The sequence below is a fragment of the Maylandia zebra genome, linkage group LG7 (assembly GCF_041146795.1).
Source record: "Maylandia zebra isolate NMK-2024a linkage group LG7, Mzebra_GT3a, whole genome shotgun sequence".
NCBI classification, from domain to species: Eukaryota; Metazoa; Chordata; class Actinopteri; order Cichliformes; family Cichlidae; genus Maylandia; species Maylandia zebra.
The window spans coordinates 29960826-29985389 of record NC_135173.1 but is presented as its reverse complement, the minus strand read 5'-3'; the positions used below and the strand labels follow the sequence as shown (position 1 = coordinate 29985389).

The 24564-nt window shown below is 43.9% G+C and overlaps 1 protein-coding gene across 1 annotated transcript; it reads left to right on the top strand.

Moving 5' to 3' along the window:
* Positions 1 to 17138: 17138 nt before the first annotated feature.
* Positions 17139 to 19386, top strand: LOC143419457 (uncharacterized). Its single transcript, XM_076886225.1, has 2 exons — positions 17139 to 19023; positions 19105 to 19386. The coding sequence occupies exon 1, from the start codon at positions 17934 to 17936 to the stop codon at positions 18765 to 18767; it is 834 nt and encodes a 277-aa protein (XP_076742340.1). The 5' UTR covers positions 17139 to 17933; the 3' UTR covers positions 18768 to 19023; positions 19105 to 19386.
* The last annotated feature ends 5178 nt before the right edge of the window (positions 19387 to 24564 follow it).

Below are 24564 nucleotides of genomic sequence, written 5' to 3'. Positions count from 1 at the left end.
TGGAGATATGTAATCGGTGTAGGACCTTAAATTGAAGGAGCCCATGCCTGGCACATATCGAAGAAGAGTGTACCCTCTGGAGAAAAGATTGCCAGAGCTCATCTGTTATAGTCATCCCAAGGTCTTTCTCCCACTGTGCTTTAAGGATGAAGAGAGAAGGAGATTGAAGATCTAATAGTATAGCATAGATTTCTTTAATCGCCCCTCTCTTATGAACGTTTATATTAATAATTTTATCCAAAGAAGTTTCCTCAGGTAGTTCCGGAAATGAAGGAAATCGACTCTTTACAAAGTGACGAATTTGTAAATCGCGGAAAAAATGGTGCCGAGGAACATTAAACTGCTTCAGGAGCTGCGTGGATGAGGCAAAAATCCCATCTACAAAAAGGTCTTTGATATTTCTAAGGCCATTACTTTCCCATATTTTAAAGGCAGAGTCCATCATGGAGGGTGGGAACATATGGTTTGAGCAGATAGGTGCTTTAATTGACATTAAGTGTAACCCCAACCTTTTCCTACATTGCACCCAGATTCTGAGCGAGTCATACAACAAAGGGTTACGTTTATAGGTGTATAGTTCTAATGGGAGAGCTGAACTCAACAAAGCTGATAGGCAAATTTTGCCACAATTGGATGACTCAATTTGGAGCCAAGCTGGAGTCTCTGTAGTAACATTACTCATCCAGTACAGCATATTACGAATATTTGCTGCCCAATAATAAGACTGAAAGTTTGGCAAGGCTAATCCACCCATTGGCCTAGTCCTCTGCATGAAATCTTTACGAATTCGTGGACTTTTGCCATTTCAAATAAATGCAGAGATATGCTTATTCAGTGTTATAAAATACTTATTGGGTAAGTAGCATGGGATACATTGAAATAAGTAAAGGAACTTGGGAAGTATGTTCATTTTGATAGAATTAATGCGGCCAATTAATGACAGTGGTAAATTGTTCCACCTCTGAAGATCTGTCTCAGTATTTTTAAGCAGCGGGACAAAGTTTCTTTCATAAAGATCTTTGTATGAGTGGGTAACCTTAACCCCCAGATAGGTCACATACCCTGATTTAACGTTAAATTGAAAACCTGAAAATGAAATCTTTCTGGCTATAGAGTTGACACAGAGAAGTTCACTTTTATGCAGATTCAACTTGTAACCTGAAATATTACCAAAACATTCGAAAATGGCAAGAGCACGGGGAAGAGAGCATAAAGGCTCTGACATATACAGCAGGAGGTCGTCAGCATATAAGGATATTTTGTGCTCCTGGTCACCTCTGAAGATGCCCTTAATGCAACTGTCAGCTCGCAGTTTAATCGCCAGTGGTTCAATTGATAATGCAAAAAGAAGAGGGGATAAGGGACAACCTTGTCTCGTACCACGGAGAAGTGGGAAATAAGAAGAGAATAACGAATTTGTTCTAACACGTGCCAAAGGTGAGGAGTAAAGTAACTGAATCCATGAAATGAAATTAGGGCCAAATCCAAATTTATGCAGAGTATAAAACAGATAATCCCACTCCACCCGGTCAAATGCCTTCTCAGCATCGAGTAATAAGGCAATTTCAGGGGTTGTAGTTGACTTGGTGTGTAATATGTTTAAAAACCTGCGCAGGTTGAAAAAACCATGCCTACCCTTCACGAAACCTGTCTGATCTGGAGAAATTAACAATGGTAGATATTGCTCTAGCCTGAGAGCAAGTGTTTTTGACAGTATTTTTAAATCTACATTTAAGAGTGATATAGGACGATATGATGAACACTCTAATGGATCGTTATTTGGCTTCAATAGGAGTGAGATGGTCGCTTGTCGAAGCGTTAGGGGAAGACATTTTGAAACCAATGACTCAATGAACATGTCTCGTAATAAAGGTGATAAACTGTCTTTAAAGGTCTTGTAAAATTCAACCGGATACCCATCCGGACCCGGGGATTTGCCATTCTGCATTGAGCTAATCGCCAATTTAATTTCTTCCACTGTAATTTGCTCCTCCAATTGGTCTCTGAATGCCGAGGTTAAAGTCGGAACTGTCATTCCATCAAAAAAAGCCTCAAACAGTCCAGGCGTGTTTAAAGATTCAGAATCATAGAGACTGGAATAGAATACTTTGAAACTCTCATTTATTTTTTGTGGTGTAGTGGTGACATGTCCAGATTCAGTCCTAATTTCAGGGATTATACGAGTTGCTTCTGATTTACGAAGCTGATGTGCTAAAATTTTAGATGCTTTTTCTCCGTGCTCATACCATCTTCCTCTAGATTTAAGAATCATAGACTCTGACTGCTGGGTTGAGATTAAATTAAATTCAGTCTGTAACGTTAGTCTTTGTTTATACAAAACTGGAGAGGGGGTTGTAGAGTGTTGCTCATCCAATTGCGAAATAAGGTGTATCAATTCAGAAAGACGTTTCCGTTTCTGTTTTCTAGTATATGAACAGTATGATATAATATGGCCCCGTAAGAATGCTTTTAAGCTTTCCCAAACCGTACTATAGGCCATGCCAGGCGTAATGTTTGTTCTTATAAAGATATCAATTTGTTTGGAAAGATATTCCACAAACTCCTTATCCGACAAAGAAAGAGGATTGAGTCTCCAGGAGTACATAAAGGGTTCATGCGGGAAGCTAAGTTCCAAAACAAGTGGACTGTGATCAGATATTACTATGCTATTGTATTTACAAGTCTTGATATTGGGAAGCAATTTTTTGTCAACAAAAAAGTAGTCTATACGAGAATACGTTTGATGCACTGCAGAAAAAAAGGAATATTGTTTAGTGGAGGGGTAGAGAAATCGCCACCCATCAACAGCCCCATAGGTTTGTAAATAAGACTGTAACACTAATGAGGATTTAGGGAGTGGAAGTCTTTTATCTGAGGAGCGATCTAGTACTGGATCCATAACAGTATTCATGTCACCTCCAAGGATCAATTGGTGTGTATTGATCTGTGGAAGGGAATTAAGAAAGTCATTGAAAAAAGTTGAGTCATTCCAATTCGGAGCATAGACGTTTGCTAAAATAAGTGAAGTATTAAACAGGGACCCTGTCACAACTACATAGCGACCATTTGGGTCAGCTATTGTGTGAGAGACTATAAACGGAGTATTCTTATTAATCAAAATTGCTGCACCTCTGGCTTTACCATTGAATTTGGAATGAAAAATTTGTCCAACCCAATTTCGTCTTAATCTGGCATGATCTGTATGCTTAAGGTGTGTTTCTTGAAGAAACGCTACATGTACTTTAAGATAAAGAAGATGAGAGAGTACCTTATTTCGTTTCACTGGGTGGTTCAATCCCTTCACATTCCAACTAATAAAGTTAACATGGCAGCCATTACTCACAGCAGTTGAAGTGTCATCAACAGAAGTCATCACCATATAAGTACATGATGAAAAAGGCGGTTCCAAACGCAAGTACCAATCCTATCATGGGTGCACACTGAAATGTTGTTGTTAAAAATAATCTGAGCAAATAATATACAACAAAAAAAGAAAAAAAAAAAAAAGGAAAAGAAAAAGTAGATAAGTCCCTCCCACCCACCACCCCGTGTTCAGTGTTGTCCCCAAACGACACACACCAATTTCCCAAAGCTCCCCTGCTTCTATTAAGAGTCCCAATCACCTTATTCATAACCACAGCCCTACATGAGCAGAAGCATCTGAACTATGAATCACACATGTAGTCCAAAACATATTCAAATTAGAAAGTCACAAAGTCCAACACAATAGAGTAAAATAATTAAGAGAAGGAAAGAGAAAAACTCCCACGTCGCATTTACCCGTAACCGAAATACGGACCTGTTTCACTTCTCATCAAAGCTGACCCCGGAGTCCCTTTTAAGTGACAAGTACTGGAATATAGTTAACCTCCCAGGAAACAAGGGCAAACTCACCAACATCTGAGATTTCTAAATGAACATTGAACATGAAACTAAGCTAAACCAAAGATCGTCCGTTTATTGATTGACAAAAATATAGTCACGATGGTATGAAAGTCCCCGGTGGTTCTTATGAAATGTCATTCGGGAGATGACTCAAACTTGGAGTCAATGAAATCTTTCACTGCTTTAGGAGAGTCGAATACCTGTGTTTCTCCATTAAACGAGATCCGAAGCCGGGCAGGATAAAGAAGACCGTAGCGAACTCCGTCTTTTTTCCGTAGTAGTCCCTTCACCTCGCTGAAAGCAGCCCGGCGTCTGGCCAGGTCGGCGCTGTAGTCAGGAAAGATGAAGATCTGCTTCCCTTGAAACTCCAGCCGGCCTTTCTGTCTGGCTAAGCGCTGTATCTGCTCCTTTTCCTGGTAGTAATGAATGCGAACAATGAACGGCCGCGGTCGCCCTCCCTCCGTGGGCAGCGCAACCGCCGCCCGGTGAGCTCTGTCCAGGATCGGAGCCTGCTCCAAACCGCCGGGACCACCCAGTACAACGTGCAACAGATCAGCAACAAATTTAGTGGGATTCCCTTGTTCGGCTCCCTCCGGCACTCCTAATATACGCAAGTTGCATCGTCTTCCCCGATTCTCCAAGTCGTCAGTTTTCAGCAGCAACTTCTTGTATTGGTTACTCAGATCTGCGAAACATGTCTCCATAACTTCTAGCCGCTTGTCCAGATTATTCAAGCCTTCTTCGTGTTCGCCCAACTTCTCAGTACATTCGTCAAGAGTGGTTTGGATGGGCGAAATGGCTCGTTTAATTTCGTCCCGTAGGTTGTCATTTTCCTCTTGAATCACTTCTTTGACAATGTCGCGGAAAGCTAGCAGTGTCGCTGGGTCAACGGTAGTTTTGCTAGCGGTCCCTGAGCAGCTAGCCTGCACTCCTTTAGCAGACTGCTTAGGAGGCATTTCACTTCGAGATAAGGCAAAAAGACGGAAAGAACAACAGCTAAAACAATGCTGACTTTCTTAATAGAGCTTAAGAAATCTCTGAATTGGGCCACAATAGGTGAACCATAAAGTAATTTAACAGATAAATGGGACCTCGTGGTTTGCGCGTCTACTCCATAACGCGCCGCCAGCGTTTTATTTTAACAGTTACATGATTTTAAAATACCAGAGTAAAAATGACTCTCCTTCATTTGCAGGGTGGGATCAAGTGGGATAAGGTGGGATCAAAATTGTTCTGGAGCTTCCCAGGGATTCTGGATTGGATTAGGCTTTGTGGTATTTGATGAACTTCTCGGTGCTTCTTGAGACATTCCTCAGCAGTGTCTGTGTGGTTGATGATTGGCGTGGACAATGTTAACGTCACTAATATAATATATTAAACAGATCTGTTGGGAATACATTCCTGAAAGTGTGATACACAGAGCTGTGCTCAGACTTGCACATGAGCAAACAACATCTGAGAGTGCCATGCCTCTTGCACTCTGATAGTGAAGGATGTCCATTCATTATGAAGGGCGAGATAATCTCCGCCCACTGTTTATCTCAGGGTTACAAATGAAGTAATTGCTTCATTCTGGCACGTGTCAGCAGAGGGAATTCAGCGTTTGGGTAACAGCTCATTAACAGTCAGTCAGCTGCTGCTCCGCCGTCACAGCAGCAGTACCTGCTACTCACCTGTCAGTCATCTCCAGCCGCAAAACAGAAATATGATTGCATCCTGTCATCCTGGAGACGTAGATTAACTCCTGCCGGGTGGCTTGAGAACACTTTCATACCTGTGGAATACATTTTGCTGAAAAAATAATCATAGAAGAAATTGCTGTTTTCCCCAGGATCTGTTTCCATGTGTTCAGCAGGAATATATCCATCATTCAGGCACATGAAGGCGAGGCGTTTACTGACTGCACGTTTTCCACATCTCAACAGAAAGTCGGCTAAGTGTGGATGATGACGCACAGAGTCTCCTTCTGATCATTGTAACACAGGAAAGGCATCACATTTACTCAGTAAGAGCACATTTCCCTTTACACTAAAGTAGATTCAAGTTTAAAACTATCCTGTCATGCTGTATTAGCACATCACTCTCTGACTCTCCTAATTAATAAGAGGCTCGTGTTCTGAGGCTTTACTGTCTGCTCCTGATTTTTGATTTTACTTCATATTTGTCACACTCTCATGTTTTACATCAAATATCGGACAAAGAAAATGTTTTAAATGATGATGCCATTTATTAACGGACAGACACCTGATTGCACTTCTTTCTGCCAAGGATACAACCAGTCAATAGGTTTAGGGGGCGGTTACTTTTGCACACAGGGCAGGCAAGTTTGGATACGTTTGTTCCCGTAATGAATGAAATCATGATTTAAAACCTGCATGTTGTATTTACTATGGTTATCTTTGTCTAACGTTTGATCTAAGTATGAGAAAGATGACCCAGACACACAGCGCTGCATGCATGTGTTCAAAGTTTTTAAGTTAGTGAGAGAAATAACTGAAATATTCAGATTGGAGTGGAAAATCCTAAAGTAATTAAATCAGCCTGACAATGAAAAATACTGCAGGTAGATTAGACATGGAATCAGAGACATCGTTGTTATTAGTGGGATTTATTTTTCCTTCTTCCCGTCTAAAAGTAGCAGGAACTAAAAGAATTCTCTCATTTGGTGTGTTTCCTGTGAATTCAGAGAGCTTTCTGGGGTTTGTGCTCGTGTGTTTGCTCGGATAAACATTTGGTGTTGTGAGCATCACCTCGTCCCCAGAGAAGGAGTTGTGGCGTTTTTCTGAACCGCCCCCTCACAATAAGCGCTGGTGATGGATTGATCTGGGTCAAGTGTTTGACTCAGACTCTTTATTGTTCTTTGTGTATATGATTTGGGTTTTCCACTGTGTCAGGCACTGCAGGTGTGACAGGAGGTTCTGCAGAACGAAAAGCACATCAGCTGCTTCTAGAAAACATTTAAAAGGCGCTTCGTTGGTGCCATCTCTGAAAGTTCCAGCAGTAGACTGAAAAAAACCTCCTCACTTTAATCATCTCCTCAGATTCACAAAGTGGCACACGCAGCAATACTTTGAAAGCGACATAGAGAGGGGAGGTGGGTACAGGTGGTGGGGGTATTAAGCAGAGAGGGGTCGGGGGGGGGGGGGGGGGGGAGTGATTAGACAGGAGAACAAAGGCAGGAAAAGACGGGCCTCAGAGCAGAGGAGGAGACACCACGGCTCTCAGCCACGAGATAAGGAGGACCGTGGGGGAGGGGGAGGGCTGGGGTCTTGACACACTATGCTACGCAGCAGCTGCACAAACACACCTGTTAATGGATACCACCTGCAGGGTGTCAGGAGACATCCACCACTTCCTGTTTATGTTTATGCAGTCATGCTAAGGGTCACTCCAGGCTTTTGTTGCCTTGGTTACCCTGCAAAAAAAAATACAAATCTTTGCAAATTTTTAATGTGCCAAAAAAAAGTTTGCACTGAAGAGGAAAACTGCATCACTTTCCTGGAAATATATTCAGAATGAGAGATTTTTCAGAGCAGGACGTCAGGCTTTCTGTGGATAATGCTAGCATACATTACAGACAGCTAGCTATGGCACAGACGATGTCAGTTTGTCTGCAAAGACTTGCTGTCTACCTGCTAGTTTAGTAACTTTACTAAGTTTCTAAAGTAAAAGCTGTGCCTCACTGCCAATCCAGCATCACCAAAAGAATCAAACTGGCAACACAAGAGGCAAGCTCAAGTTTCCAGAAACTGAAAGGTCTGATGATGTATGTATTTTAATTACAGCTCGTATTACTCTGTACACTAGTGTGAGGTCAGTACACGCTCATATCTACCTCACATATAAACTCAAATCCAGCTAAAAGCAAACACTGATTGCCGTGTGTGAGTAAGAATAAGCTCATGTCAGTGCAGCCTCCTACACGCTCAGGAAGGACCGCTACTTCCTGCAGACACAGCCAATCTCATTAGTGGGCAAGAATCAGGAGGCATGCGTTGAATTCCTGAGGCTACTGAATGACCTGCACACCACCACCTACATCAAATCAAATCAAATCAAATCACTTTTATTGTCACATCACATGTGCAGGCACACTGGCACAGCACATGCGAGTGAAATTCTTGTGTGCGAGCCCCACAAGCAACAGAGATGTGCAAACACAACAACACAAACGAGCAAAATACAAGAATGGCCAACCTGAAACTAATAAATATATGTACAATATATAATAGTGTATGCATTTCTGGATGTGTATACTAAATATTTTCCTACGTGTGTGTGTGTGTGTGTGTGTGTGTGTGTGTATACACATTTTTACAAATTAAATAGTAAAAAAATAAAATAAAATAATAATAATAATAATAATAATAAAATATATAAAATATACAGAGTTGAATATGTGCAAAACAAGTGGCATTTATATACAGTGTGGAGTGCATAATGTTGAAGTTCCAGTAGTGAAGCTGAGGTGTCTATGACGTGTTCAGCAGTCTGATGGCCTGATGGAAAAAGCTGTCTCTCAGTCTGCTGGTACAGGACCGGATGCTGCAGAACCTCCTTCCTGATGGAAGCAGTCTGAACAGTTTATGGCTGGGGTGACTGGAGTCCTTGATGATCCTCCCCGCTTTCCTCAGGCACCGCTTCCTGTAGATGTCTTGGAGGGAGGGAAGCTCACCTCCAATTATCCGTACAGAGCACCGCACTACTCGCTGGAGAGCTTTGCAGTTGTAGGCGGTGCTGTTGCCATACCAGGTGGTGATGCATCCAGTGAGGATGCTCTCAATGGCACAGTGATAGAAGGTCCTGAGGATGCGGGGGCTCATGCCGAATCTTTTCAGTCTCCTGAGAAAGAAGAGGCGCTGCTGGGCCTTCTTCACTGTTTTGTTTGTGTGTACTGACCACGTAAGATCCTCAGCCAGGTGTACGCCAAGGAACCGGAAGCTGCTCACTCTCTCCACAGCAGCGCCGTTGATGGTGAAGGGGGTGTGTACTTCTCTGCACCTCCGGAAGTCCACTATCAACTCCTTTGTCTTTGCGACGTTGAGGGTGAGATGGTTGTCTTGACACCAGTGGGTCAGGGCGCTGACCTCCTCCCTGTAAGCCGTCTCATCACTGTTGGTGATAAGACCCACCACTGTAGTGTCGTCCGCAAACTTCACAATGATGTTGGAGTTGTTAGTGGCTGTGCAGTCGTAGGTGTAGAGTGAGTACAGGAGAGGGCTCAGTACACACCCCTGTGGAGCACCAGTGTTCAGTGTGATGGGGGATGAGGTGATGCTGCCCAGTCTGACCACCTGGCGTCTGTCAGACAGGAAGCTAAGGATCCAGCTGCAGAGGGAGCTGCTCAGTCCTAGATCCTGCAGTTTCCTGTCCAGCTTCGAGGGAACGATGGTATTGAATGCTGAGCTGTAATCTACAAACAGCATCCTCACATACGTGTCTCTCTTCTCCAGGTGTGACAGGGCAGTGTGTAGTGTCAGGGCTATGGCATCATCAGTGGACCTGTTGTGGCGGTATGCAAACTGTAGAGGGTCCAGTGAGTCGGGTAGTGCAGAGCAGATGAAGTCCCTGACCAGCTTCTCGAAGCATTTGCTTACGATGGGGGTCAGGGCTACAGGTCGCCAGTCGTTCAATGAGGAGATGGTGGAGGATTTGGGTACAGGGACGATGGTGGCCATTTTGAAGCAGGCTGGGACTACAGACAGAGAGAGGGAAAGGTTGAAGATGTGCGTGAACACTCCAGCCAGCTGAGCCGCGCATGACCTGAGGACGCGGCCGGGAATCCCGTCCGGACCAGTAGCTTTGCGTGCGTTCACCTTCCTGAAGCACTTCCGCACATCCTCCTCAGACACAGTGTGCGCACTGACGTCATCCGCGGTGCGCACACTGTCCGGTCTCATGGTGTTCGCTGTGTCGAATCTAGCGTAGAATACGTTTAGATCCTCACACAGAGAGGCCGTGGTCTGCGGTGTGCTGGTTTTCCCTCTAAAGTCTGTGATCGTGTTTAGTCCCTGCCACATACTCCGAGGGTTGTCAAACTGTTGTTCCACCCTGTCCCTGTACTCACGTTTGGCTGCTTTGATCGTCTTCCGGAGTTGGTAATGTGCGTGTTTGTAGTCCGATGTGTTCGCGGAGGCAAAGGCGGTGTTCCGTGCCGCCAGTGCCGCGCGAACATCTCCGTTAATCCAGGGTTTTTGATTTGGGAAGGATTTGACTGTTCTGGATGGGACGACATCTTCCACGCATTTCCTGATAAATCCACAGACTGAGTCTGTGTATTCATCAATGTCTCTGGCGGCCACGTGAAACATTTCCCAGTCCGCGTGATCAAAACAGTCCCGCAGCGCAGACTCCGATTGGTCCGTCCAACAGTGCACCGCCCTCTGGGTTGGAGCTTCCTGTTTCAGCTTCTGCCTGTAGGCGGGCAGGAGCAGGATGGAGCAGTGATCTGATTGGCCGAATGGGGCGCGGGGGAGGGCTTTGTACGCATCCCGGAAAGAGGTGTAACAGTGGTCGAGTTGCCAGTTTCCACGTGTGTTGAAAAGGATGTGTTGATGGAGTTTTGGTGAGACTTTCTTCAGGTTTCCCTTATTAAAGTCTCCGGCTGTGATAAACGCTGCCTCTGGGTGTGCGGTTTCCTCGCTGCTGATCGCGCTGTACAGTTCCCTGAGTGCACGGTCAGTGTCGGCTTGTGGGGGAATGTAAACAGCCGTAATAATCACTGCTGTAAATTCCCTCGGTAGCCAGAATGGCCGGCACTTAATCATCAGGTACTCCAGGTCCGGTGAGCAGAAGGATTTGACCGGGTGCACGTTCGCATAATCACACCAGCTGTTGTTGATCATGAAACACACACCACCGCCTCTGCTTTTCCCAGTAAGATCCTGTGACCTGTCCGCGCGGTGCACAGAGAACCCCGGCAGTTGTATTGCGGAGTCCGGTACTTTGTCCGATAGCCAGGTTTCTGTGAGGCAGATCACGCAGCAGTCCCGCATCTCTCGCTGGAATGAGATCCGTGCCCGAAGCTCGCACAGCTTGTTCTCCAGAGACTGCATATTAGCCAGTAATAAACTGGGTAACGGTGGTCTGTAAGTGCGCCGTCTCAGTCGAACCAGAACGCCAGATCTTCTCCCTCTGCGTCGGCGTTTGCGGCCTCCAGGGCCAGAGAACAAAGGCGTCTCAGGTGAGATGAATGGGGGGTCTGCAAACGGAGCGTCCGTGTTGCAAAACTTGAACTCCGGAAAGTTATAAGAAAGACCGTCTTTTATGTCCAGTAAGGTTTGTCGGTCGTACACAAGGAGACAAGTGCTGCTCGTGAAAAAATAAAGGAAAAGTAAAATTAAACACAGAAGAAAGCCGTTGCTTGGGGGAGCTCGCGACGAGGCTGCCATACTCGGCGCCATCTTGATCACTCTCACATCAGCCATCAGCTCTGCTGGTTATATAACGCTGCACAGCGTGGAGATGGAAACACCGCAGTGCAAGTAGTGCACTCATACTCCGTCTGGCGCTGGCAAATTCTTCAAGCTTTAAACTACCTCTGAACGATGTGGGCGACAGAAGGCGACAAAAGTCAATGAGCTTTTGTTTGCAGAGCTCACAAAACGTTATCCCGGTGAGGTTCCCTTTGTTCGCTCTCAACAACCAAGTCCTTATGGTCTGGTAAATGGTAAATGGTATTTGTATAGCGCTTTACTTGGTCCTAAGGACCCCAAAGCGCCGGGCACGTGCAGGGGGGGGGGCTAGAGGGGCTTGAGCACCCGCCCCTTTCCTGATGGGTGCCCAAAGTGCCCTTTTGTTGAGGCAACTTTTAAAAAAAATTATTATTATTATTTTTAATGTGCGTGTGCGTGCGGAGTCCTGTCTGTGCCCCTCAACAATAATATTTAACTATTAATCACAGTTTTGCTAAATAAAAGGATCTGGCTTGCATCAGTCACATGATCACATTTAACCAATGATCGCCCTTGACGGCAGAACGCGCTGGTTACGAGCCGGGAACGAGCTCACAAAGAGCACGCGCATTTGTTGCGGTCCGGAGCTGTAGGAGAAACACAAGTTAACTCAGAGACACAGACTGATGCGACAAAACCAGTAAGTAGGTGTACAGCGTACACTGTAGTGTGTAGCACACAGGAGTATTAGCTTATTACGTACACGTTGGTAAGCTGTCTTGTTGCAACGAACGAACTGAAACAAATGAGCGTGCTGTGTGTGCAACAGCGCGACAAACATTACCTGTCCTTTTATTAACTGCACAAGTAGTGCTGGTCATAGCTGCTGGCTACCTGTGTAAGGCTGTCATGGGTCTGTAGCTCTGTCACCGTTTTAGGGAACATATTTAGTTTTAAAGTATTTAGAAACATATTTAGTTTTAAAGTAAGTTTCTGGGCTTTTCCTGCCTTTCTGGAGGGATTATATTTCACTAAAAAACGATCTAATATGCATGTCCACATAATTATGCATTATTATAATTATAATATATTAAAAACACGCTGTATTTTAAAGAACATACATTAAGAAGCAGATTATATTAGATTTTTATTTTAAATAAGACAAAATTTGGATTTTACAGCAGTAAAATGATTGTATCTCTACAGTTTAAAAATGTAATAAGCTTTGCCCCTGCACAGAGTGGATAGTGAAACAAATGGAATCATCATCAATACATTATTTCATATTTATTACTTCCCCCTCCTCATTGCTTTATTATTGTAGCTCTAGTAATAAATAATAATGTAAGGATTCTGGATCAGCACAGTGATGCCCGTAGTATATACAGTATTCTGAAGAAGGTCTAAAATGTCACTGTGTGTGCGTGCATGTGTTTGTTTTATGTAAATGGATTTTTTTAAATTATTACTCATGATATAACATTGTCCAGACATGGCTGGTAAGGACATGAGGAGGAAACAGCAGGAGCTGTGTGAGGCTACTAAAGGCAGTGCTATAACATTTTTCTGTCATCATTTTATTATAGATTAAGTGTAAGAGTTGTTAGGTGTGGATAATTAGATTATAGTTTATTGCAATAGCAAGTTGTGCCTTGTTCTCAGATAGACAGCAAGTGGAGAGTGATATATGAAATGATGGGATGGAAGGAAGAAGAGAAAGCAAAGAGTGAATCACAGGCAGAGCCTAAATTATTTCTCACAGTTTTTTGTTGCCTTATGGTTCCAAGCGCTGTCACCAATCTTTGCATTTTGTTATTATCTCATGACACTTGTTTAATCAGCTACCATCTCTCCTATGGACTTTTTATTGTTTACAGTCTCAGATCAACACAGCCCTGCCCTCCAGCACTATCCACAGCAACCCCTCAACAGCAACATTGTACCCATCAGCAGAGGTGGGACCAAGTCATTGCTTTGCAAATCTCAAGTAAGTCTCAAGTCTTTATCCTCAAGTCTCAAGTCAAGTCTCAAGTAATGTCAGGCAAGTCAGAGTCGAGTCTCAAGTCACTGGTGTAAAAGTCCGAGTAAAGTCACAAGTCTGAAATTTTGAATTTCAAGTCCTTTCGAGTCTTTAAAAAAAAAGAAGAGAAAAGCATGTTGCAGTTATGCTAAATGGCCTGGCCTGCATTTATATAGCGCCTTACTAGTCCCTAAGGACCCCAAAGCGCTTTACATATCCAGTCATCCACCCATTCACGCACACATTCACACACTGGTGATGGCAAGCTACATTGTAGCCACAGCCACCCTGGGGCGCACTGACAGAGGTAAATGTAAATATTAGACCATGTAATTTTTAAATCTGTGTTTTTCTCAACACATGACAAAATAGTGAACTTAGAAAATATACACAAATTGTGAAATTGCACCTCTTTAAAATGCAGCTCAATTAAACCTAGCTCCAAGAATAATTTTCACCGACAGTTCTGAGATAAGCTGCATGTTATTCTTGGATGTGGTTGTAGGACCGGCTTTAAAATCCCATGACAAAAATATCATACACATTAAAAAAAAACTGCATCACCAACGTAGCCTGGACAACATTTGCTAGTTAGATGAAGTCAGCTATCTCATCTTAGCATATTTATATGCATATTTATAATCATACGGTTCTTGGAGTGAGTGCATACACTCGTGAAGTTTAGTAACTTCCGGTCACTGCAACAAGCCCAGGTACAGTTTACCGACGGATGGGTACAGGACCTTGAAATGCACCGTGTAGAACGAAAGACCATCGTACCATAAGTTTACCAGTCTCACAAATCGTCATCATAAATACACATTTGTTAACCGTTTATTAATAGGACCTTTGAGCTCAATGGTAATTAATTAGTAGTGGAAATAATTTCTGGTATGCGTTACAGAAATGTAGCAGTGACAATAATACTGTATGCTGTAATCGTACTGGACAATTAGTGATACAAAACAACTGTTTTATCCTGTGAATAAAAGTATATGTTTTTGTCAATGTACCATAATAACAGAAGCGAAACGCAATATTGTGTCAGGACAATTCACTATTTATGCACAATAAACACAATAAATAAAGGAGCATAGCGCGACAATTTCTGTTCAGCGCCAGACTTGCTTGTAACCTATATCACCAATTATGTTAAGAAAAATGACGTATTAACTACTACAAAACTCTGACCTTTGTGTAAATGCTTGGAGCAGACTAACCTGTGAGCTGGAGTGTTCTGGGACGTTATATTTGATCTTTGAATGGCTGCAATCCAGGCCATCCGTCGCGTCTTTGTTACTTCGGAAACATGGCTCGAACAATTTCTCTTCAGCGATGTAATCCGATAACAACCGATCTCTTTACCCGTCGGCTTCCCGTGGCTGTCATGCGACCGGCTATTGCAGTTAATAATACAACAGCTTCTTGACATTTTTGTGTTTCTTTTTATCGCTGTGTGACTGATTTCAATTGAAAGCCTGCTTGCGCTAGTACCTCTTGCCACGAGTTCCCAGAATCCTTTGCGGTTCTACCCCTGAATGACGTCACATTTTCAATCTCTATATAATATGCATGTTAAATTTTATATTTGGGGTGAAATATCAAGTCTTTTCAAGTAAACCGGTTCAAGTCCAATTCAAGTCCCAGGTCATTGGTGTAAAAGTCCAAGTCAAGTCACAAGTCTTAGAACATTTTTTCAAGTCAAGTCTAAAGTCATAAAATTAATGACTCGAGTCTGACTCGAGTCCAAGTCATGTGACTCGAGTCCACACCTCTGCCCATCAGGTAAAGCATCGGCTACGTTTGCTTTGCCTTTTTGCCCATATTAGATTCTTGGTGAATGTGTGTTGTTGTTATTCACCCTGTTTCAATGTGCCCCTTTTTAACTTTGAGCACCCGCCCCTTTAAACCTCTCTGCACGGCCCTGCAAAGCGCTTTACACTATACACAATCATCCACCCATTCACACACACATTCACACACTGGTGATCGCAAGCTACAGTGTAGCCACAGCCGCCCTGGGGCGCACTGACAGAGGCTCTGCTGAAGCATTTCATATCCTTGATGGCTCTGTGTGTGTGTGTGTGTGTGCACGGTAAATGTGAGGGAGGCGGGTAGAGCATAATGCCAGCTATTGATGCTGGATTTTATTGTGTGGTCCTGATTCAGAGAACAAGAGGAAACGATAACGTGGCTGTGCTGCAGAGGCCGATGACAGCGTATTCTTCCAACAGTCTGAACACTGTTCAGAGACAGTCTGAGTGACGCGACAACAGCCGGCCCTGAGAGCAAACAGAGCTGACTGTCAGATAACTCAAACAGCTCTCAGACTGAAGAGAAAATTTCATGTTGGTGTGTGAGCTGAGAGCTGCTGGAGGGTGATGAAAACAAAACGTTCCTTCAAGGACGGTTGCTTCCTGTTATGAGGAGGATGCAGGCGGTCTGAGCTTGCTGTTACATCACTTCAGTTTAACTAAAGCTTTGGGAAATGTTTGTATTAGGTCATGAGGGCAGGATCATCTGCAATAACACAGTCCACAGTATTTTCCCTGGTTCAGAGTGGGGCCTTAGGGGGGCCCTTATGCACATAAACATGATTAAGTCTGTGTTACATGACTTAGCAGAAGTTATTTCTGGCCCTTTAATAAACCAAAATGTTTCTTAAGCTTGACTAAATTAAACCCTAACAATAAAACTATTCCCAGTCCAGACTTGTCTCCCTTTGGTGGAAACTCAAAACCAATTTGGTGTGTGCCAACATTCTTTCTATAAAGGGAGAACCCAGAATTTGGCCAAATTAATAAGCCCAGACAGCTCCCCTGTGCCGGGTGTACCGCCTCCATCCCCGCTGAGATGGGCTACAGTACACGTTTGAACATGGGAGTCTATGGGGACTGACCCACTGCGGCGCCTCTGCTGGATGTTAGAGGAACTGCAGGTTACATACACTCAGTAACTGGCTTCATGTTCCAGCTCTAGCACATGACATCATATGTTGCATTTTCAGTTTTGTTTAGGTTTTTTTTATATATAAAGCTCAAAATCACAACAAGATGAAGGTCCCTTCAATCTTTGAGCAGAAACCTCGACATTCAGATGATCAGTGATGAGCAGTGAAGAAACCTCCAGTAGGTCCAGCATCAGCTTCAGGTAATGATATTTCTGTGATATTCTCCAGGATAATTTCTATACTTGTTTTTAAAATAACAAACCATGATGGTGCCTCTGCCGTGCTTCACAGCTGGTTTTATGTGCAGAGCTGTGTTTCTGCTAAATACAGTGTTTGTTTTGAGATGTCCACAGAACATCATTCAGAACAACATTTCTGACATGCTGGATTGCTTTATGGAGAGCAGTCGTTACCTGTAATGTTTTATTCCATTAACCCCATCCTTGTTCAGTACTTCTACAAACCAGCGCTTTGGACCTTGATGTTAACAGTCCTCAAATTTCTCCAGTTTGTGTCATTATGAATAGATGCACATGGAGATCCTTAGAAATCCTTTGTAAGCATCGCCCAGCTTCATGCTTCTTCTAAGGTCTTGTGAAGGCTGGTGTGTTCGATGTACAGTTCACAGCAGCAGCAACCAGACTTTTTTTTAAGGACAAGTGAACTTTTACAGCCCATATTTCCACTCTCATCTTCTTAACTCTAACGTCTGACTCCAAGTGTCTTTTGAAGAAGTCATTACAGAGATTCACTTATTTTAACCAGTCCGCTCCATGAAGAATTACTCTGTGATTGGCCAAACCTTCTCCTGTGACTGTAAGTCAAATTACATAGCAGTTACAGCTCTGAAATCAGAGAGAAGTTCCTAATGGAGGACAAAGCTATTTGGCAAAGTACAGGAAAAATTATATGATATAATAATAATAATCTTTTTGATGCTTTGAGGTTAATGTGGCCTCAGGCTGTCCTGTGACTCAGCTCCATTATACACCTTGCCCTGCAGGAACATGTGGGTGTGTGGGGACAAATCGCTGCTCAGTAACATGAACAATGTTGAGCGGCGAGAAACTACAGAGCAACTTGATCTGTTGCTATAAAACTACATATATTAAATGTATGGAAAGCCAAAGAGATGAAGTGTACTTGTGAGATTATGTGTTGACCAACCTGCAATTCCTCTGATGTCCAGCACAGGCAGCAGTGAGTCAGTCCTCATAGACTCCCATGTTCAATTTTTACAGCAGAAATAAACATGTTTACAGCCTGATACACAAACTGGCTTGTTCTCTAAAGATAATTTCCTCCTTCATAACACTTGTAACAACTGTATGCGGGTAGTATAAGTACTTTAACTGACACAAGGCCGGCACAAAAGGTGGACTCAAGGGCAGGAACTGAAAACAGCAACTAATTTCTGGCTGGGCTTGAGCGTCACAAGGTGGGCTCAGAACAGAAGTGCACGGGACAGGGGTCTTTGTAACATAAGAGTATAACTAGAGGGGCAGAGAGTGGTAAACAACACGAGGTAATGATAGGAAAACTAGAGATAAGCACTTACTTGCGGGTGGAGTGAACACAGGCTTCCTGGGGAACGTACAGGAAGAGTGAGCGGCTGATTGGAAAAAACACTCTGACAACCTGAGGTGAGAGGGTTTCCAAGGGTGGGCAGGAGGACAGGCAGGTGATGATTAATCCGTTCCTGATTTTGGTTCACATACGACTGTGTTGCTGTGTTGCTAAACACGTGTCCAGCATCATCATCAAGTTTGCAGATGACACAACCATCATAGGCCTCATCACAGGCAATGATGAGACGGCCTATAGAGAGGAGGTGATGGCACTGTACGAGTGGTGTCTGGAAAATAACCTGACTCTCAACATCAGCAAAACTAGAGAAATGATAGTGGACTACCGGAAACGACCAGTCAGGGAACACCAGCCCATCCACATCAACGGTGTCAAGGTCGAAAGGGTCAGCAGCTTCAAATTCCTTGGAGTCAACATCACAGAGGACTTCTCCTGGACCCTTCACACAGACACTGCTATCAGGAAAGCTCGCCAGTGGCTTTACTTCCTGAGGAAGCTGAGGAAGTTTGGCATGAACGCCAACATCACCTCAAATTTCTACAGGTGTGCAATCGAGAGCTTGCTGACGAGCTGCATCACAGTTTGGTACGGAAGCTGCTCTGCCAGCAGCCGTAAATCACTACAGAGGGTGGTGAAGGCAGCAGAGCACATCACTGGCACAAGGCTTCCTGCCATTCAGGACATTTATCTCCAGCGATGCCTCCGTAAAGCACACAGCATCATCAAGGACCACAGCTGTCATGGTCCGGGTGAGTACGGGGTTTTTCCACTCCGCTGGGCTCCACCTTCAGGCAGAGACTCCAATCAGTTTCCACACCTGGTTCCAATAAAGTCACCAGCATATAAGACCAGCATTCACAACAGACCTCTGCCAGATCTTCTGCTAACTCACGTTAGTGCTAGGCCGCCAAGCCCTTGTGAGAGCCCTTAAATACTGCTTTTCTCCTCACCGTGTTTTCTTTGTCATAGGACCCACCTGGCAGTCGCACTTCCCAAGCTAAACTACTCACATCTCCGCCTCGACGCTGGTTCTGTCATCTGGTTGCTTCCTTTCCATCATTGGACTACACCTGCCTGCCTCCCTGCCAAGTCCCTCACTCCAAGTATATTCTGGATCCTCTCTGGACACTTCTCACCCGGAACCCCTTGGACACCCCCTCCTCGCATGACACTTTAACCTGCAACGCGTAAGCCCTACCCACCATAGTCTAATCCTTCAGCTGTGATTCACTAGACTGCCACTGACTACTTGTCTCCTCTCATTATAGTGACTGCGTACCTCCATCCAAGCCGCTGCCCCTTTTTCCATTCCCAGGATCCATCCATGAAATCTAGCACCTAGTCATAGCACTCAGTTTCATGTTCATAGTTTGGCCTCACAGTTCTCAGTTCATAGCTTCCACAGTTCATAGCATTCTCCGTTCATAGCATTCATAGTTTCCTGCTTTGTAAGTTCACTAGGCACTGTAAATAAAGCACTGTGTTCACGCCCGTTTTGCCTCCCTCTGTGTCTGCATTTGAGTCCACACCCACAGCCTGGCCCTCTCGGCCCTAACACACAGCCACCCAGCACATCAGCTCTTCTCCTTGTTACCATCTGGCAGACGTTACAGGAGCCTGTCTGCTCGGACTACAAGACTTAAAAACAGTTTCTACCATCAAGCCATACGAAACCTCAACCACAACACTTAAACACACACAACACAGTCCACAGGACGCACTCAGAAGCTACCCTGCAGCTTCACAAGTACTCTGTATAATCTGCACTGGTCACTCCACGTTATTGATATTTATATATTTTTTTAAAAAGTGCAATACTGTAACAACTGCCACAAAAAACAAAAACTTTTGTACTGTTACTGCTGCTCATTCCTGTGCAATATCCCATCTGCCCCCCCCCCCCCCACACACACACACACACACACACACATTCCTATTTATGATTTTTCTTTATTTAATCACTAGTGTGTACATATATATATATATATATATATTTAGTCAGTTAACTGAAAATCTCTTTTTTCTTTTACTACATCTTATTAATATTTTCATTTCATAAAGAGCAAAAAGTCAATTTAAAAAGGCCAAATTACTATAAACACTGAAGATTTTAGATTGAAGAAGTTTGTGAGCTGAACGTCTGTGCCAGGTTAAACACTTCCATATAGACTGAACTGCAATCAAATTCATATTCCACATTCAGCAGTTGGTACACAGAGTTTGAGGAGTGTCTGCTCCTCTCGGGAGGACACACCAATAAAAAACCCTGCAAACTCAGATGTGTGGAGCTCCGGCTGAGGTGAAGCAGCTGAAAGTAACACCCCCCTGAATAAAAGCACTTAGAGCTCAGATATTAAACATCTGGCACACAGATTTAGGGACATATTCATAAATGTTTCTGTCGCTGCGTCTCTGAGCTTCACGCTGCTGTTAGCTGAGGAGATATACAGAGGCATGTGCGTCGACTGATTCGTGTCCAGTCATTTGAAGCTCACAGAGCCAGGCTGGACCACCTGAGAGGTTCAAGGACATTCAGGAGACACGATAACTCAGTGCTGGAAGGTTGAACGCTCCTGTGGAGTCTGGAGTTTAATCTGCAGCCAAACACGACAAAGAGCGTGACATGTCGCCTGCTGCTGAACACACAACCCCACAAAGCCTCTGTGCAGCATGAAGCTTAGCATAAGTACCTGAAGCTAGGGTTCAAACATACACCTGAAACACCTTGAAATATTAACACGGGAACTTTTCTTTGCAGACAACACCGGAGCACAGAGAGTTCCTGGAGTGTGAACCATCAACAGAGGCCCTACTTTTAGGAGTTTAAGGCATTACTCTGTGGATTGCAGTGCTCAAGTTCACATTAGCAGGCTGTCCCTGTACAAGAAAAGGAAAGTGTTTTTAGCATATCTGTGGTGATCTGCTCCTTTAAATAAAACTTGTGGCACCCTCCCTGCTTCCCGTCCTTTCTGACTCGAACCGGACACTAACTACCAAAATGAACTGCATGTTTCATTCACACCTGAAACAAAAGAAGGGAGGGAATATTTATATCAAGAGCACACACTCATATGCTAACATCTGTGACAATTTCCAGCTAATTTTGCAGCATTTTTGTATTATTTCAGATTATTTTCAGTGCTTGATATGGTGGCAGATGCTGGTGGTTCAACATCCTGTCACTTCTATGGCAGCCTGCACACGTCACAGAGACAAGGTTGAAACTGTCAACAGCGCACTGTGCTCCCACTGTTTTTAGTGATGGACCTACAAACTCAACACGCACAAACACACAGACAGTCTCCATGTGTTACTAAAGAAATCCGCAGAGAAAATTGTACAGAGATAAAATTTATTGTTATTATGGTTCGTTCTTTTAGGTGATGTTAAAATGCTGCTGATCAGTTTAAAGTCTGACAATAGAGCCTGTGAGTTACTAAAGCACGTTTCCAATAAAGCCACTCTGTCTGTCACTGCAGCCATACATTTAATGTACACGTGTATGACTTTTGACCTTCATTTATATGCTTTTATGATTATGATTAACAATTGATTAGTAAATGACGTGCAGCTGAACATCGACTCTGTGTGATCACAGCTGGCAGCTGTAACCAGGGACTCACTGGTTATTTTGCCCTGCTTAGTAAATGTGGCCCATGAAGGGTGGTAAATACATGAGAGGGTTATCTGCACAATCAGCTCTTTTTATACATCTGCATCGAGAGCCAGTCTGACTCTACATATTATTTCAGGCTGTCATGCATAAGTTGTGTGGCCTGCAGCATCCTCTTGGAGGGACTGGCAGCACATAGCTAGCTCCTGGAGGCAGGAAGAGCCAATCAGAGAGCAGATTTCTTCACCGCTTTCCTTCATTTATTGGTAAAGTCATGAAAACAAACTCCTGCTCCGTATCTCAGACTTCCTTCAGCTCAGTCTCGGGTATTGTACCTCAGGCAAGCACAGATCGTGGTATTATCACAGATAAGCACGGGTCAGAAAATGAATATGCTGCAGGAGGAGAAATGAAAGAGGAGGAAAAAGGGCCATGAGAAAGATTTCATATCGCCCCTCTCCTGCGCTGAAGTGCACCCTCCTCGAAAAGAACTGTATTTATTCTAAAATTAACACAATGATCTATTCACAAACTCAATTTTAACTCAATTAAAGCCGCTCTCCCTGTCGGTCATGCCTTTGTTGCAGTAATTGTCAGTCTCTGCTTCTCAGACCGCAGTTCTTTGAACATGAATCGCAGCGGAGCCCGAACCTTCAGCTGAGTGAGGGGGAGCATTTTAATTCAGCCACAGGAGAGGAGCCATGACGAGGAGCAGGTAGGAGAGGCTCTGAGTGCCTGCAGCCAGCTCTGCCAAGCACACACACACACACACACACTTTGAGAGGAAAGTGAGGCTATGCAAATGGTTGAGCTAATGAATTTCTGAATTCCAGCCTTGGCTCCTGTGATGGTAATGAGCTTATTTTGGCATGTGCTCATAGAGGAGAGAGGAAGTGCACAAAATCCCACTCTCCCTCTTACACACACACACACACACACAGACACCGCAGTGATCTGAGCCAATCACGATCTCCTGCTGACATCATCACACCTCCTCAGTTGTCCTCTGCCTCGCTGCCTGCCGTCACTCCAGCCCTGTTTTCTTCACGGTGATGTCACCTGTGTAAACCCGTTTGCATGTTTGCGCGCCGCACACAGCAAAAGGTAACAGCAGAGAGCAGTGACCTTGTTTTTCAGACCGCATCACATCTTCTCTGCACACAGTCACAGTTAGCGTTTCCTGCTGGTGACTCAGAGCATGCACAGATTCCAAGCATGAGCAATGACAAATTCCAGTGAAGTAACCACACACGTGCAGAAATGTGCTGTCAGCTGTGATGGCATGCTAGAACCACAGCGGGGAAAAGATTCACAGAGAGACAGTCTGAATCTCTAAGATTACAGTTGGAAGAATGTTAAATTTATTATCAGAAACAGCTGCTGTGGGAATTCTAACAGTCCAGAGCTGAAGACCACCTCCACAGGCACTCTGAGGCCTTCAGTAACCCCACCGTTTGTTTGGTCTTCTTGAAGCCGGTTGTAGGGAAAGCACCTTAAAGTGTGTGGAGAGGGATTCTTGGTGTGTCTATGGAGCAAGGTGGGGACTAATTGCAAATGGTCCAAAGCCACCTCGGTTGGTTTTGCTCTGAAATCCATTTGACGCATTTATGCAGTCAGTGTTTGCACGATTCAACCTTCAATCATCTGCCATCACTGTCTAGTGGCTCACACGTAAACTCCCAGGGCTGAGTGGAGGGCAAGCCCTGATATATTGATAAAGACTGATGTAGTATCACAGGTCTGCAGTGGCAGACTTTGTATTTCTTTTTTGCGGACCCAAATGCAGGCACTCGAGACATGGACAGAGTTTAACAAACGGCGAGACGTTTATTTGTGGCACAAAGGTAGCAAACGGAAGGCAGGTAGAAACTAAAGGGAAACTTAACTGGAACTAAAATGAGAAAAACTAAAGGCTAAACGCAAGGGACAAAAAGAACACCAAATCTTGAACATGATAAAAACCTGAACATGGGACAACGGGAACATAAAAACCTTGAAAGCCAGGAAACATGGAAGTTAGGAAACTCAAAGTGAACATAACAAATGACCCAACAATGAATGGCTGAAAACACACACTAAATACACAGAGAGGAGACAAGGGGATTAGAAACACATGGGGAACACAGCTGTCTTGGGAGACAAGACACGAACATAACTATGGAGACATACAGAGGGCATGAGGGGCTAGGGAGAACACACCTAACAGATGGGGGAGACATGTAAACAAGAGGAGGAAAGAGGGAGCGAGTGCGACATAAAGGGAGACAAAAACATCACTGAGACACAGAAAGAGCGAGAGAGACTTAAACACAGGGGATATGACATGACAGACTCACACACTGAAGACATGACACTATAACTAACATAGCGGGGAAGACACAGACATGGGGGAACCTAAAAAGACAAGAACTAAATAGGGGGACATAGAACTCAAACAGAACTGACATGGGCATGAAACTCAAAATGCTGGTCAAAGACCCAGCACCATGACATGTAGCTATAATCACATCCTCCACTGGTAATGAAGCCTTAAAGTTATCAAGAAGTGACCGTTATCAGCTAGCTAACAGCTATTTTGGTTACTAGTCTGCACCCACAGAGGCTGTGCGCACACTTCGAAGTATGCGCACTACGCGTACTACGTACGGTGCGTACTATAAGTACGAGAAGTGCGGAAGTGAGAGGCTTGTGAAATGGGACGGTCTAGCCTTCGTTGTGCTGCTCAGGTTGCCTAGCAACCATGATACTAACAGTGAGAAACGTTTCATACAGCTTTGTGTGACAGAAATGAAGGAGAAATATTACAGGATATATTACAGCAGTGAGCTTGAACTCTGTGTCAAAGATTCAAGTTGCATTTATTTATATTTCCTGTCACCTTAAATCTTCACTCAAAGACAAGTATCTTTGACAGTGTATATATAGATGTATCATATATAAGAGACAAATATTGTTTGTTTAATATGTTGGCATTACATTATATTTGGCTCAACGCTTACATATATGTGTAAAAAGCAAATGTACGAGCTGTGATAACGGTTTCTGATGAAATGAAGAGTAGACTGATATATGAAATATTCCTTTATTAGGTGAGAAAATCAGACCATGTCATAAC